Below are 16,492 nucleotides of genomic sequence, written 5' to 3'. Positions count from 1 at the left end.
TTGAGCATGACCTGTAAATTTGCTAATTTTTCTGCTTACTCGGTGCTTTGGGTATTAACATGATCGCTGATCGCACACTATACTCCCTGATGAATCTTTGCACATTGTGTTTGGAACTGGTCCATGTGTAATTAATTCATCTGGTTCCTCTGTTCCTGCTCTATTGCTTTATTCTTTGTTTTGTCCACTTCCTAGTTCATCTCATCGAACTCCCGTCTTAACTTAGTATTTTTGCAATCTTTTTCTCATAGCTTGAGAAATAAGAACAGGAGTTAGCCATTCAGCCCCTTCAGTCTGTTCTGTGATTCAATAAGATCATAGCAGAGGAACTGAATAAGTACTTTGCATCAGTTTTCGCAGTGAGACCCCAACAACACCAAATCTTTGAGAGTCCAGAAGCAGAGGTGAGAAGCAGTGGTCATCACTATGGACAAGATACTGGGAAACTGAAATGTCTGAAGGTAGATAAATCACCTGCAGTGAATGGACTACACCTCCCGGGTTCTGAAGGAGGTAGCTGAGGAGATTGTTGAAGCATTGGTGGTGACTTTTCAGGAATCATGGAGTCAGGGAGGGTCCCAGAGGACTGGAAAATGGCTAAGGTAACACCCCTGTTTAAGGAGGGAGGGAGGGAGGCAGAAGACAGGAAACTGTAGGCCGGTTAGCCTTAGTCATCGGTAAGATTATGGAGTACATTATTAAGAATGAGATTGCTGAATACTTGGAAATGCATGGTAAAATAGGGCAGAGTCAGTACAGGAGACAGTGAGATCTGCAGATGCTGAAGATCAGAGTTGAGTGTATTGCTGGAAAAGCACAGCAGCGCCCAAGGAGCAGGAAAATTGATGTTTCAGGCTGATGTCTTTCATCAGAGTCAGTACAGCCTTGCCAAGGGGAGGTTATGCCTGACAAATCTGTTAAATTTCTTTGAGGAGGTAACAAGCAAATTAGGCAGCATCCAAGGAGCTTCGAAATCGACGTTTCGGGCAAATGCCCTTCATCAGGGCTGATGAAGCCATTCCTGATGAAGGGCTTTTGCCCGAAACGTCGATTTCGAAGCTCCTTGGATGCTGCCTGAACTGCTGTGCTTTTCCAGCACCACTAATCCAGAATCTGGTTTCCAGCATCTGCAGTCATTGTTTTTACCTAACAAGCAAATGAGGTAAAGGGGAACCAGCAGATGTGATCTATTTTGATTTCTGAAAGGCCTTTGACAAAGTGCCAGATAAATAAGAAGAGAGGCCATGGTGTTAGGGGCAAGGTACTACATGGAGAGGGGACTGGCTGACTGACAGAAGCCAGAGATAAAGGGGTCTTTTTTTTTTGATGACTAAGGGAGATCCACAGGAATCAGTGTTGGGACTGCAAGTATTTATTTTATACGTTAACTATGTGGACCAAGGACCCAAAGGCAAATAACACAAAGACAGGTGGAGGTGCAGATAGTACTGAGGAAATGGGGAGGCAGCAGAAGGAATTGGACAGGCTAGATGAGTGGGCAAAGAAGTTGCAGTTGGATACAATGTGGGAAAGTGTAAGGTTAAGCACTGTAGGAAGAAGAGGTGTAGACTATTTTCTAAACGGGGAAAGGCTTTGGAAATCTGAAGGACAAAGGGACTGGGGAGTCCTAGTTCAGAATTTTCTTAAGGTTAATGTGTATGTTGGGGAGGCTCGGTGGTTATGAAGGCAAATGTAATGTTGGCATTCATTTCAAGAGGACTGGAACATAAGAGCAGAGATGTACTGCTGAGGCTGTATAAGGCTGTGGTCAGACCGTGTATGGAATATTGTGAGCAGGTTTGGGCCTCGTATCTAAGGAAAGATGTGCTGGCATTGGAAAGAATCCAGAGGAGGTTTACAAGAATTGATCCCAGGGCCTGAAGGACTTGTCATATGAGGAGCAGTTGAGGACTATGGGGCTGTACTTGGAGTTTAGAAGGATGGGGCAGATTGCATTGAAATTTACAGACTACTGAGAGGCTTGGCTAGAATGGACATGGTGAAGATATTTTCACCAGTAGCGGAGAGACTAGAATCCAAGAGCACAGCCCTTTCCAGAATGAAGGGTGCTCCTTCAGAATCGAGATGAGGGGAATTACTTTAGCCTAAGGGTGGTTGATTTGTGGAATTCATTGCTGCAGTGTGCTGTGGAGGCCAGGTCAGTGAGTGTATTTAAGACAGAGATAGAATTTCACAGAACTTTTCACACAATCCTTATAGTGTGGGAGCAGGCCACTGAATCCACACCAATCCTCTGAACAGCTTCCCATCCAGACTGACACCCCAAACCTACCCTGTAATGCCTCTTTTCACATGTCGAATCCACCTAGCCTGCACATCCCTGGACATTATATGCAATTTAGCATAGCCAGTCTGCCTTAACTGCACATCTTTGAAATGTGGAAGGAAACTGGAGCAGCCAGAGGAAGTCCACGCAGACACTGGGAGAATGTGTCCCAGTGTCTGTGTGGTTGGGGCGGGGTGGGGTGGGGGTCTGGGTGGGTTACTCTTCAGATGGTCGATGTGGACTTGTTGGGCCGAAAGGCCTGTTTCCATACTGTAGGGAATCTAATGTACAAACTCCACACAGACAGTCACTTGCGGTTGGAATCGAACACCGGTCTTTGCTGTGAGGCAGTAGTGCTAACCACTGAGTCATGTGTCACTGATAACTTTTGATCCTTTTACCAATCAAGAACCTATGAGGAGAATAAGTTTTAAAAAAAAAACACATCAGCCATGATCAAATAGCAGAGCAGACTCACTGGGCTGAATGGCCTAATTTTGCTCCTATATCTTGTGGTCTTATGACTAATATGTGGACTAACTCCGTGTGCCTGCCTTAGGTCTGTATCCCTTGATATGCATGCTTAAGAAATTTTCAGAAAAAGTTATCCATCTCACATTTAAATTTAACAATTGAACATCAACTGCCATTTGAGCAAGAGTTCCAAATCTCCAGTACTCTGTGTACAGAAGTGCTTTATAACATTTCTCCTGAATTCCCTGGACCTAATTCTTAAACTTATGCCCCTGCTTCTAGGATCTTCACCCAGTAAAAATAGTTCATCTTGACTTTCCCTGTTAACATCCTGAAGATCCTTAATTAACCTTCTAAATTCTTGAGAAAAAAGGCCTGATTTGTCCAATCTCTCCTCATAACTTAACCCCTGAAGACCAGGTATCATGTTTGTAAACCTGTGTTGAACTCTCACCAGGTTCAAAAAATCCTTTTTAATGTCTGGTGCCCAGATTTGTGCTCATTACGCTGTGAAGTCCAACTAGGGTTTTGTATAACTGAAGCATAATGTCTGTATCCCTGTACGCCAGTCCTTTAGATGTTTTGTGCACCTGTTTGTGGCATTTTAAAGTGCAATGGACCTGAATCCCCAAATCCTGTTGGACTTCATTGTATTTTACTTTGTGTGTTCTAGAACAAACACCCTGATCGATCCTTTGTCGGTCAGAAATGGATAACCTCGTGACTATATTAAAAATCCATCTGCCAAATCTTTGCCCATTCACCTAATCTAGCAATATCCTGTAATACTTTTATGCTTCCTCTATACTATCTACAATATTGCCCAATTTTGTGTCATTAGCAATTTTTGATATTTGACTTTGTATGCCATTATCCGAGTTGTTAATGAATATTGGCAATAATTGCGGCAACAGCACAGTTGCCTGCAGGACACCACTAATCATGTTCTGCCAATTTGAGTATTTACCCATTATTCCAACTCTGTTTCTTGCCTCTCAACTAATTTCCTATCCATGTCAGGTAATTTGCCCTCAATACTGTCATGTTGATCCTTTTAACTCGGTCTTATTTTTAACTTACACTATAAATCACTGTAAGGTAATAGAACATAGAACATAGAAGAATACAGCGCAGTACAGGCCCTTCGGCCCTCGATGTTGCGCCGATCCAAGCCCACCTAACCTATACTAACCCACTATCCTCCATATACCTATCCAATGCCCGCTTAAATGCCCATAAAGAGGGAGAGTCCACCACTGCTACTGGCAGGGCATTCCATGAACTTACGACTCGCTGAGTGAAGAACCTACCCCTAACTTCAGTCCTATATCTACCCCCCCTTAATTTAAAGCTATGCCCCCTTGTAATACCCGACTCCATACGCGGGAAAAGGTTCACACTGTCAACCCTATCTAACCCCCTAATCATCTTGTACACCTCAATCAAGTCACCCCTAAACCTTCTTTTCTCTAATGAAAACAGCCCCAAGTGTCTCAGTCTTTCCTCATATGATCTTCCTTCCATACCAGGCAACATCCTGGTAAACCTCCTCTGCACCCGTTCCAGTGCCTCCACATCCTTCCTATAGTATGGCGACCAAAACTGCACACAATATTCCAGATGCGGCCGCACCAGAGTCTTATACAACTGCATCATGACCTCAGGACTCCGGAACTCAATTCCTCTACCAATAAAAGCCAGTACGCCATATGCCTTCCTCACCGCACTATTTACCTGGGTGGCAACTTTCAGAGATAAATGCAACTGCCTTTCTTTATTCCTCTTTTTGTATCTAAAATTTGTACCTACGTACTTTGTACCTAAGAGGCATGAAAGGGGATATTGTAAACTTTTCACTGTACTAGTGTACTTCTGCACCTGAGTACAGGTGACAATAAAATCTAATTCTAATAAAAAGCTAATTCTCATTCTGTGGGCTTTCTCCTTAGCTAATAGCGTCTTGTGTGGGACTTTATCAAAAACCTTCTGGAAGTCCATATAAACAGTATCTATTGACTTACCTGTGTCCACCACCCTTGTTAGCTCTTCAACAAAATATGAGAGGTTTGTTAGGCGTGAGCTACCCTTCACGAATCAATGCTGACTCCCCCAATTAACTGAAAATTTTCAAGGTGATTAGTTATTGTATGTTTGTTTATAGACTTCAACAGTTTTCCGACTACAAATGTTAGGCTGACTTACTTGTAATTCCCTGGTTTCTCCCTTTCACCCTCCTTAAAGAGTATTGTGACATGAGCAAATTTCCAATCCAGAGATTCAACTCCTGAATCCAGGAAACTCTGAAAGATTATGGTGAGGACATTGGCAATGTGCTGTCCTACCACCTCTAATACTTGTGGATGGTAACTGTCAGGTCCTGGGGTTTTGGCAATCTTCAGTTCCATTTAATTTTCCCATTCTTTACTTAAGCTAATTTTATTTATACCCTGTCCCTGATTCTCTGTTACTTTCTTTGGGATTTCTGGTGAGCAGTGCAGCTGTGAATACTGAAGCAAAATAATGGTTCAGAATGTCTTTCATTTCCCATGGTAACTGACAATATCCCCACTCTAAACAGTGAACCAATAGGACTCTTAACTGGCTGTTTTTCCTTTATATAAACTATGAAATCTCCTTTCGTTGTCTTTTTATCCCTTGCAAGTTTCCTTGCATAATATTTTTGGCTGTTGTTGTAAACCGCTTTGTGGTCCTCTGTTGGTTTTTATATGTCCCATTCTGTGGGATCTGTACTGTTCTTTGTGTTTTTATAAACCCTTTCTTTTAATTTTATGCTGCCTTTTACCACTTCAGATGTCCATAGCTGCTGTTTTTGTGAGGTGGAGCTTTTCCTTCTCATGGGTGCAAATTACTTTTGAACAGCATAAAATGTTTCTTTGAACACCTCCAGAGTTCCTTTGTTATTTTACCCATTAGCAGAGCATCCTAGTTTAGTAGAGACAGTCTCTGCTACATCCCATTAAAGTCTGCCTTACTTAAATCCAAAATATTAGTGTCTGATCTTTGCTTATCTCTTAGAAATACTACATGAAATTTGATCATGTTATGATCACTAATTTGACAAATGCTCATGAATTAAGTCAGGCTAATCATTACTAGTCCAATATTGCCTGTCGCCTTGTCATATCCATGGCAATTTGCCATAGGAAACTATCCTGGTCACACTAGAAATTCATAGTCTTTCTGAGAGGTGCTTGACTGTCTCACCTAGTCAGTTAAGATTAAAATCCCCATTAATATTACTTTGCCTTTACTACATAGTTTACCTAATTTCAGCATTTATAAAATCTAGCACTTTTGAGTTGCTACCATATAATCTACATTTGATGCCTATTGTGGTTTTAGTTACTTTGATTCCTCAATACCATCTATAATGTCTCCAGTGAGTGCTTTCTCCTCATTTCATCCTCCCTCACCATAGAAGTGATTCTGTTTTTAATCAGGAATGCTACTTCATCCCTGATGCTGTTTTCTCCAGCCTTCCTGTAAACCTTACAACCTGATAAGTTTAGTTACCAGACCTGACCATCTTGCAGCTATGTAATGGCTATTGTGCCATAGTTTATAATTTAAATCGGTGCCTGTAGCTCATTTCATTTGTTCCTTACACACTCTGTATTTGTATTAAGAACGCTAATTTGAGCTATATACTTCAGCAACCTGTTATTATTTTTTCCTCCTGAATTATTCAATAGACTATTCCGCCTTACTCATTAAACTGGCCTTCCTCCTTCAGCCTATTCATCTCTACCTCTACCTTCTCTCAACATGTTGACCTGATGTTTCACTTCCTGTCCCTTGCCACACAGCTTAAACCCTCCCAAGTAATACAAGCAAACCCTGCAAGGATATTGGTGTGCCCCCAGTTTAGGTGTGACCTGTCCTTTTTGTACAGATCCCACCTGTCATTGAGGAGATCCCGATGATCCAGATATCTGAATCACTCCCTCCATCCCACAATAGCTCTTTAGCCAAATATTGAGCTGTATTTGTCTTCCTATTGCTGGATTTGGGAAGTAATGCCTAGATTATGACCCTCGAGATCCTGCTTTTTAACTTTCTGCCTAACTCACTGAATTCCTTTAGTGAGACCTCATCACCCTTTCTATCTAGCCCTGTTGTTGTCTTGCTCGTGGGTCCCTGACCCTAGATCTCGCCACTTCATGGGTCCCTGACTTGTTTCCTTGCCTGTTTGTTCTCACTCTTATGTTCACCATAGATATGGGAATCAGTTGGGTTTGGGGGGGCTGGCCTTCATAAATTCCCCATCCAAGGCTTCTAAGTTTAAGGCACCCATCTGAATCTTCAGGAGATAGGTCTTAGCCCTCCTTGTGGCTGACTCTAAAGTTTACCCATACCCTGAACAAATCTAGTTTTTGAATTCTACCATTTGTTCCTGTTGCTTTTCAAAGCACCTGGTTTATGGCCACTGGTTGATTGTCTCTATCCTCGTTCTCCCAATCGAACCCTGGCTGTTACATAAAGCAGCAACCTCTTAAATCATGCTCAGGTTGGATTTTTCACAATACAAGGCTGGTGTGTTCAACTTCAGAGCATCTTAGGGTCACTGCTTATCGAGGAGGAGAAAGTGAGGACTGCAGATGCTGGAGACCAGAGTTGAAAAATGTGGTGCTGGAAAAACACAGCAGGCCAGGCAGCATCCGAGGAGCAGGAGAATCGATGTTTCGGGCATAAGCCCTTCTTCAGGTGTCCTGCTCCTCGGATGCTGTCTGGCCTGCTGTGTTTTCTCACTGCTTATCGAGGGATGCCAAATGTTGCTTGTGAAATATTTTATACAGCGACTTTGATCAGTTTATTACTCATAAAATGTGTTGCGAAAATGTTGTTACTATATGAGACAAACCTTTTTTTTTTCCAAATGTTCTCCAGTTAAAGAAACAACTCTTACATAACAAATTAAGTTAACCTTTTCCCAATCTAGGCTTACTGCCTGAAAACACATCTACCTGCTATGGTGAACTTGATTGGGCGGCTGAATCCATTTCACTAAGCTCTGTTGAGGGGTGCACTCGGTCGACTTGGTGCGAAAGTAGGTCTTGCGTAGAGTGGTTGCTGAGGAAATGGTCACCATGTGTCTCTTATTGGCCCTTCTGAGCCCTTCTGGAATATTGTGGCTTCAACCAATGGAGTCAAAAGGCAGGGTCACAGCATATGACATTAGACCAGGTCATCTTGAGTGTACCCATTCCCTTTCCAAGATATGATTACCCTTTGATACCAATGTGTCTGGCTGAAACTGGGGAACACACAACCTGTTTCTTTGTATTGTTCTGGCTGAGTACCTCTTAATCAGAGTTGGGTCATAACACCTTTCCCATTGTTCAATATGCAAGACGGGTGTGGGCTGATATCTGCTGGCTTTTGACCTGTGGTAACCTTGGTCTTTTTGTATTCTATCAGGCCTTGCTCGCAGATATGGTTTGGCTAGTTTTACCTTGAGCCTAGTTACTTAGGCTGTTGGCCACACTAGTAAGTAAGCATTCTTTGGTAACTGCACCCATGTTTTTCCATTAATCTCCCATTTGAAATCTCACTTTCTAAACGTAAAAGTATACTCTTAAGGGTGTCTTTTTCATGATAGAAAACTGTCGATCACCATTAAAGTGATGGAAGGTGTTGTCAATAGTGTTTTCAAACAGCACCTGCTCAGCAATGACCTATTCACTGAATCCCAGTTTAGATTCTGCTCAGGTCACTCAGCTCCTTGCCTCATGAAAGTGGTATACAGTATTTCCAAGTCAGGATGGGGAGTAGCTGGAGGGGAACTTGAAGGTGATGGTGTTTCTATATAACTGCTGCCCTTGCTCTTCTAGATTACATGGTTATGGATTGGGAAGGTGTTGTATGTGGATCTTTAATGAATTTCTACAGTACATTTTGTAGATAGTACACATTGCTGCTACTGAGGGTGAGTGTTGGTGGGAGGGGATGTTTGAGGATGTGGTGCCAATAAAGTTTTTTGCTTTGTCCTAGAATGTTGTTGGAGCTGCACCCATCTAGGCAAGTGAGGAGTACGTCATCACACTCTTGCAGTGTCATGGAGTTGTATAGCACTTTGGCCCAAACTGGTCCATGCTGACCAAAATGTCAATACCCCATTTCCCTGCACATGATCCTATCCTTCTAAACATTTACTATTCGTGTATATGTCCAAGTGCCTTTTTAAATGTTGTTAATGTACGTGCCTCAACCACTTCTGCTGGCAGCTTATTCCAAAAGGGTGCCGCACTCCATGTAAATAAAAAAGGTTACCCCTCCGGTTCCCTTTTATTCTTTCTTCTCTAACCTTAAACTGATGCCCTCTTGCCCTCGATTCTCCAACCCTGGGAAAAAGACTGAGTGCATTCACCCTATCCATGCCTCTCATGATCTTATATACTTCTATAAGATCCCCCCCCCCCGCTCAGTCTTGTAAAGCAAAAAGTCCTAGTTTATCCACCTTCTCCCTATAACTCAGACCGTTGAGTCCTGGCAAATCTGTATAAATCTCTTCTGCATTCTTTCTGGTTTAGTAACACCCTTCCTATAGCAAGGTGACCAAAACTGAACACAATACTCCAAGGGCGGCCTCAGCAATGTCCTGTACAATTGCAACATAACTTCCCAACTTCTATACTCAGTGCCCTGACTGATGAAGGCCTGTGTGCCAGAAGCCACCTTCACTGCCCTGTCTACCTGTGACTCCACTTTCAGAGAACTGTGCACCTGAACCCCAGTGACCCTCAATTCCACTACACTCCGTAAGGCCTTACCATTCACCATGAAGCTCCTATATTGATTTGACTTTCCAAATTGCAAGACCTCACACATATCTATATTAAACTCCATTTGCCATTTCTTGGCTCACTTCCCCAGCAGATCAAGGTCCTGCTGCAATTTCTGATAACCTTCCTCACTGTGCATGATACTGCCTATTTTAATGTCATCAGCAAATCTTCTAATCATGCCTTGTACATTCTCATCCGAATTATTGATATAGATAACAAACATTAATGAGCCCAGCACCGATCCCTGAGACACTACACCAGTCACAGGTCTTTAGTCCAACAACCATCCTTCCACTATTGTATTCTGCTTCCTACCATTAAGCTAATTGTGTATCCAATTTGCCAGCTCCCCTCGATTTCATGTGATTTAACCTTCTAGAGCAGCCTACCATGTGGAGCCTTATCAAAGGCCTTACTGAAATCCATATGGACTACGTTTACACTCATCAATCTTCCTGGTCACTTCATCAAAGAACTCTAACAAATTTGTGAGGCATGATCTCCCATTCACAAAGCCATGCTGACTACTTCAAATCAAATCCTATCTTTCCAAATGCATGTTTATTTTATCTCAGAATCTTCTCAAGTAACTTAACAACCTGTTAGGCTTACTGATCTGTAGTTCGCAGGTTTTTCTTTGCAGGTGTTCTTGAATAAGGGCAAGCATTTGCTATCCTCCAGTCATCTGGGTAAAAATAAGGACTGCAGATGCTGGAAACCAGATTCTAGATTAGAGTGGTGCTGGAAAAGCACAGCAGTTCAGGCAGCATCCGAGGCGCAGTAAAATCGACATTTTGGGCAAAAGCCCTTCATCAGGAATACAGGCAGAGAGCCTGCAGGATGGAGAGATAAATGAGAGGAGGGTGGGGGTGGGGAGAAAGTAGTATAGAGTACAATAGGTGATTGGGGGAGGGGATGGTGATAGGTCGGGGCAGGGTGGGAGGTGAGGGTGGAGTGGATAGGTGGAAAAGAAGATAGGCAGATAGGAAGAGCTTCAGGGCAGAGGAAATGACCTGGGAGTTGCAGTGGGAGAGGGACTCCCGGAGATTCTTGTAGAGAGAGGAGGAAAACCTCTTCAAGGCAGGCATCCTTGCAAGAGGATTCGCAGTAGGGTTAAAATCAACCAGGTTAAAAACAAGGACTGCCCTCACCCTCCCCCCCGACCTATCACCTTCATCCCCTCCTCCACTCACCTACTGTACTCTGATACTTTCTCCCCACCCCCACCCTCCTCTCATTTATCTCTCCACCCTTCAGGCGCTCTCTTCCTGTATTCCTGATGAAGGGCTTTTGCCCGAAACGTCGATTTTACTGCTCCTCGGATGCTGCCTGAACTGCTTTTCCAGCACCACTTTAATCTAGAATCTGGTTTCCAGCATTTGCAAGGGGAGGTCATTGATGATTATTGTGCCAAGATGCTACCCTGAAGAACTCGTGCAGAGGTGTTGAGGAGTTGAGATGACTGACCTCCAAAAAGGTTCAAAAATAAACAAAAGCTGTAACTTCCAGAGGGGAGGTGCAAGTGACAGGCTTGACATCAAGGCCACATTTGACTGACTGTGGTATGAAGGGGCCTTGGTAAAGCTGGAATCATTTGGAATCAGTCGGATTCGTAGGCAAACTTTCTGCTGGTTGGAGTCATACCTGGCACATAGGAAGATGGTTGTTGGAGATCAGTCATCTTGACTCCTGGACAGCTCTGCATTTATAGCCTCAATTAATACAATTAATAACTTCAGATACGCAAAAAACCTGCAGGTTACTAACTCAAAAATCAGATTCCCAAGGGAGAGCAGGTCCCCTTAAACATCAGAGGTCATCTTTCTGTTGAACCTCAGGAGATGGGAGATATATTAAGTGAGTATTTTGTGTCAGTTTTTACTGTGGAGAAAGGAATGGAGGCTGGAAAACTTGGAAATAAATATTGATGTTTTGAAAACAGTTCACATTACAGAAGAGGACATGCTTGGGCGCCTTAGAAAATATAAAGGTGGATAAATCTCCTGGAGCTGATCGAGTATTACTTCAGAATGTTGTGGGAAGTTGGGGAGGGGCCCCTTGCAAAAATATTTGTCATCCGTAATTAGAGATGACTGGAGAGTGGCTGATATTGTGCCATTGTTTAGGAAGGGATTTAAGTAGTAATCTGAGAAATGTAGACCTGAGAGTCTGACTCTGGTGGTGTGTAATTTGTTTGTGATTCTGCCTGATAGGATTTGTGTATTTGGTGAGGCAAGAATAATTAGGGATGGTCAGCATGGTTTTGTGCGAGGGAAATCATGTCTCACAAACTTGAGTTTTTGAGGAAGTAACCAAGAGGATCCATGAGGGCAGAGTGGTAAACGTTGCTTACTTGGACTTTAGTAAAGCTTTTGACTATGTTCCGCATTGTAGACTAATTAGTAAAGTTAAATCACGTGGGATTCAGGATGAGCTTGCCAATTGGATACAAAATTGGCATAACAGCAGGAGACAGAGGGTGGTGGTGGAGGATTGTTTTTTGGATTGGAGGTTTGTTACCAGTGATGTTCCACAGGGATTGGTGCTGAGTCCACTTTTGTTTGTCATTTATATAAATGATTTAGATGAGGATACAGGAGGCATGGTTAGTAAGTTTGTGGATGACATTAAAGTTGGTGATTATAGTGTTAAAAATCACACAACACCAGGTTATAGTTCCAACAGGTTTAATTGGAAGCACACTAGCTTTCGGAGCGACGCTCCTTCATCAGGTGATTGACAATCACCTGATGAAGGAACGTCGCTCCGAAAGCTCGTGTGCTTCCAATTAAACCTGTTGGACTATAATCTGGTGTTGTGTGATTTTTAACTTTGTACACCCAAGTCCAACACCGGCATCTCCAAATCGTGATTATAGTGGACAGTATGGAAGGTTGTCTAAGATTACAAACAGATCTTGATCAGTTGGGTGAATGGGTTGAAGAGTGATAGATGGAGTTTAATTTAGATAAATGCAAGGTATTGCATTTTGGTAAAACAAACACGTGCAGGACAGTAGTATAATAGAACAGAGAGACCTCGGGGTTCAGGTACATAATTATTTGAAGTTTGCAACACATGTAGGCAGGGTGGTGAAGAAATATAGCACACTTGCCTTCATTGCTCAGACCTTTTGAGTACAGGAGTTGGGAAGTCATGTTGAGGTTGTGCAGAATGTTGGTGAGGCCTCTTCTGGAGTACTTGAGGAGAAAGTGAGGTCTGCAGATGCTGGAGATCAGAGCTGAAAATGTGTTGCTGGAAAAGCGCAGCAGGTCAGGCAGCATCCAGGGAACAGGAGAATCGACGTTTCGGGCATAAGCCCTTCTTCAGGAATTCCTGAAGAAGGGCTTATGCCCGAAACGTCGATTCTCCTGTTCCCTGGATGCTGCCTGACCTGCTGCGCTTTTCCAGCAACACATTTTCAGCTCTTCTGGAGTACTGTTTAGTTCTGGTCAGCCTGTTATAGAAAGATTTTATAAGTTGAAGAGGGCTCAGCAGGTTTACCTGGAAGTTGCCTGGAATGGAGGTTTTGGGTAGTTAAAAATAGGCTGGATAGTCTAGGAGTTTTATCACTAGAGCTTAGGCGGGTTGACCTTATTCAGGTATGTAAAATCATGAGGGATATAGATAAGGTGAATGGCAGGTGTCTTTCCCTTTGGTTGGGGATTTCAAGAGAAGGGGGCATATTTTTAAAATGAAAGGAGAAAGATTTTAAAAAGACATGAGGAATAACTTTATGTTATGTGGTTCATGCATGAAATGAACTTCAGGAGGAAGTGGTGGATGTGGGTACAGTTACAACATTTAAAAGACATTTGGGTAAGTACATGAATAAGAAATTTTTGGAGGGATATGGTCCAAATGCAGGTAAGTGGAACTAGTTTAGTTTTGAGTTATGGTCAGCACCGACTGGTTGAATCAAAGCGTCTGTTTTCATGCTGTAAAATTCACTTACTCTTATATACTTGTGTATTTCATACAAAAAAAGCCAACAGTTTACGTTATAAATGCTATTGATCCACTCTCATCTGATCAGATGACAGCTGCAATGATGAGGTTAATAGGTTGCTTGATGTTTTGATTTTTGTTTTGATTTCTGAATGCTTGGTTTAGTTACACAAGTAATGTATTAACATTCCATCTTAGGAAGAAAGAGACTGAAGAAAGCTGATGGTTGGCGGCCTAGAAGAAATGCCATTCGATTAACCAATGAATACACAGTGGAGACGTTAGTGGTGGCAGATTCTGACATGGTTGAATATCATGGTGCAGAGGCTGCTCAACGATTCATACTGACTGTCATGAACATGGTAGGTTAAATCTGTCATTGTTAGTATAGTCAATGAAAGCATAATCCCGTTTCCCAATGGGGTAGACCACCGGCGCCTTGTTCAGGAGTGCTGAATATGTGGTTCTGCGTGATAAAGCCAGATTCTTCCACCTGTTCTTTGAATTAATTGCTGAGATTGGCCGCTTTGTCTCCGTGTAATTGCTGAAGGAAGAGTCTGTCAATGAATTGGAAAATGAAACTGGACAGGTTCTTCATGAAAAATAGGATTCCAGGTTATTAAAAATATTCAACAAAATGAAAACAAATATATTTTGTTTCTACTGTACTTTTCAGAACCTTACCATTCCAAATCGCTCTACAGCTAATTCAGTATTTTGAAGTACTGATGCAACATGAGTAACATTGCAATTTAGAGTCCGTCATACAGCACAGAAACAGACCCTTTGATCTAACCAGTCCATGCCAACCATAACCTCAAAACTAAACTAGTCCCACCTGCCTGCCCTTGGCCCGTATCTCTCCAAACATTTTTTTTATTCATGTACTTATCTAAATGTCTTTATAATGTTGTAACGTACCTGCATCCATCACTTTCTCTGGAAGTTCATGTCATACACTAACTACTCTGTGTAAAATAAAAAGTTGAATTTCATGTCTTTTTAAAAATCTTTCTCCTTTCATTTTAAAAATATGCTCCCCAGTCTTGAAATCCCCCACCCGAGAGAAAAGCCATTCACCTTATCTATACTCCTCATGATTTTATAAACCTCAATAAGGTCACCCCTCAACCTCTTACGATCCAGTGAGAAAACTTCCATCCTATCTTTATAACTCAAATCCTGTATTCTCAGCAGCATCCTGGTATATCTCTTCTGAAAACTCTCCAGCTTAATAATATCCTTCCTCTAATAGGGTGACCAGAACTGAACACAGTACTCCAGAAGGCACCTCAATAATGTCCTGTACAACCTCAACATGATTAGATTCCCGACAGTATGGAAACAGGCCCTTCGGCCCAACAAGTCCACACTGATCCTCAGAAGAGTAACCCATCCAGACAGAAACAGGGGAATATATTACGGGGAACAAAGAAATGGCAGAAGAATTGAATTGGCACTTCAGATCTGTGTTCACTGGGGAAGACACAAGCAATCTCCTTGAGGTAACAGCGGCTGAAGGACCTGAACTTGAAGGGAATTTATATTTGCCAGGAATTGGTGTTGGAGAGACTGTTAGGTCTGAAGGTTGATAAGTCCCCAGGGCCTGATGGTCTACATCCCAGGGTACTGAAGGAGGTGGCTCGGGAAATCGTGGATGCGTTGGTGATTGTTTTCCAGAGTTCGATAGATTCGGGATCAGTTCCTGCGGATTGGAGGGTGGCTAATGTTATACCACTTTTTAAGAAAGGTGGGAGAGAGAAAGCAGGAAATGATAGACCAGTTAGTCTGACCTCAGTGGTGGGAAAGATGCTGGAGTCTATTATAAAGGATGAAATTACGACACATCTGGATAGTAGTAACAGGATAGGTCAAAGTCAGCATGGATTTATGAAGGGGAAATCATGCTTGTCTAATCTTCTGGAATTTTTTGAGGATGTAACTCTGAAGATGGACGAGGGAGATCCAGTAGATGTAGTGTACCTGGACTTTCAGAAAGTTTTTGATAAAGTCCCACATAGGAGGTTAGTGAGCAAACTTAGGGCGCATGGTATTGGGGGCAAAGTACTGACTTGGATTGAAGGTTGGTTGGCTGATAGGAAACAAAGAGTAGTGATAAACGGCTCCATTTCGGAATGGCAGGCAGTGACCAGTGGGGTACCGCAGGGATCAGTACTGGGACCGCAGCTTTTTACAATATATGTTAATGATATGGAAGATGGTATTAGGGCTAATAACATTAGCAAGTTTGCTGATGATACTAAGCTGGGTGGCAGGGTGAAATGTGATGAGGATGTTAGGAGATTACAGGATTACAGGGTGACCTGGACAAGTTAGGTGAGCGGTCAGATGCATGGCAGATGCAGTTTAATGTGGATAAATGTATGGTTATCCACTTTGGTGGCAAGAACAGGAAGGCAGATTACTACCTAAATGGAATCAATTTAGGTAAAGGGGCAGTACAAAGAGATCTGCTCACAGTGCTTTGTCTTGTGACCTTCCTACTTGATGCTATTGTTAGACCAGTTTCTTGTTGGCAATGCAGGGTGATACAAACAGCACGTGAACCTCTGTGGACTGGGGTTACCATTAAAGACCCTTTCAACTTTGCTTGTCACCTGAGATGTGGTGACCCTCAGGTTAAACTAGCAGTTGTCTGTCTCTGACACAGTGAGAGATGCATGATGTCTTCAGTAACTGCTGCAGACAGGGTGAAGTACAGATATACTTAGTCCCATATAGATAGCTTTTTCTGCTCCAGGGTAGATTTCCTGTTTGTGTCCCAAGCATTCTCACTCAAATCTTCTGACACCAAATCAGGGTTCTTTACTGAATCACACAATTCAGCCCATCGTGCCTACACTGGCTTATTCAATGAGCATCATTACCTATTGCCAATGTCCTCCTTTATCCCACAAACTTGGACATTGTTTTTATCCAAATAATCATCAAATGCCTTCTTGAGGGTTTCAATAGA

The 16,492-nt window shown here is 42.5% G+C and overlaps 1 protein-coding gene across 1 annotated transcript in view; it reads left to right on the top strand.

The window, feature by feature from the left end:
- adamts17 (ADAM metallopeptidase with thrombospondin type 1 motif, 17) overlaps nucleotides 1-16,492 on the top strand; it is a 686,029-nt gene that overhangs the window by 65,045 nt on the left and 604,492 nt on the right. The window contains exon 4 of the mRNA XM_043677648.2: nucleotides 13,714-13,877. Coding sequence (XP_043533583.2) covers nucleotides 13,714-13,877 — 164 coding nt within the window. The remainder of the gene's footprint in view (nucleotides 1-13,713; nucleotides 13,878-16,492) is intronic.

Source organism: Chiloscyllium plagiosum, unplaced genomic scaffold, assembly GCF_037043375.1.
Source record: "Chiloscyllium plagiosum isolate Xiang-an unplaced genomic scaffold, Cpla_swu_hap1 HiC_scaffold_39, whole genome shotgun sequence".
Lineage (NCBI taxonomy): Eukaryota > Metazoa > Chordata > Chondrichthyes > Orectolobiformes > Hemiscylliidae > Chiloscyllium > Chiloscyllium plagiosum.
The sequence above is the reverse complement of the archived record's forward strand: the minus strand, read 5'-3'. Positions and strand labels throughout refer to the sequence as shown.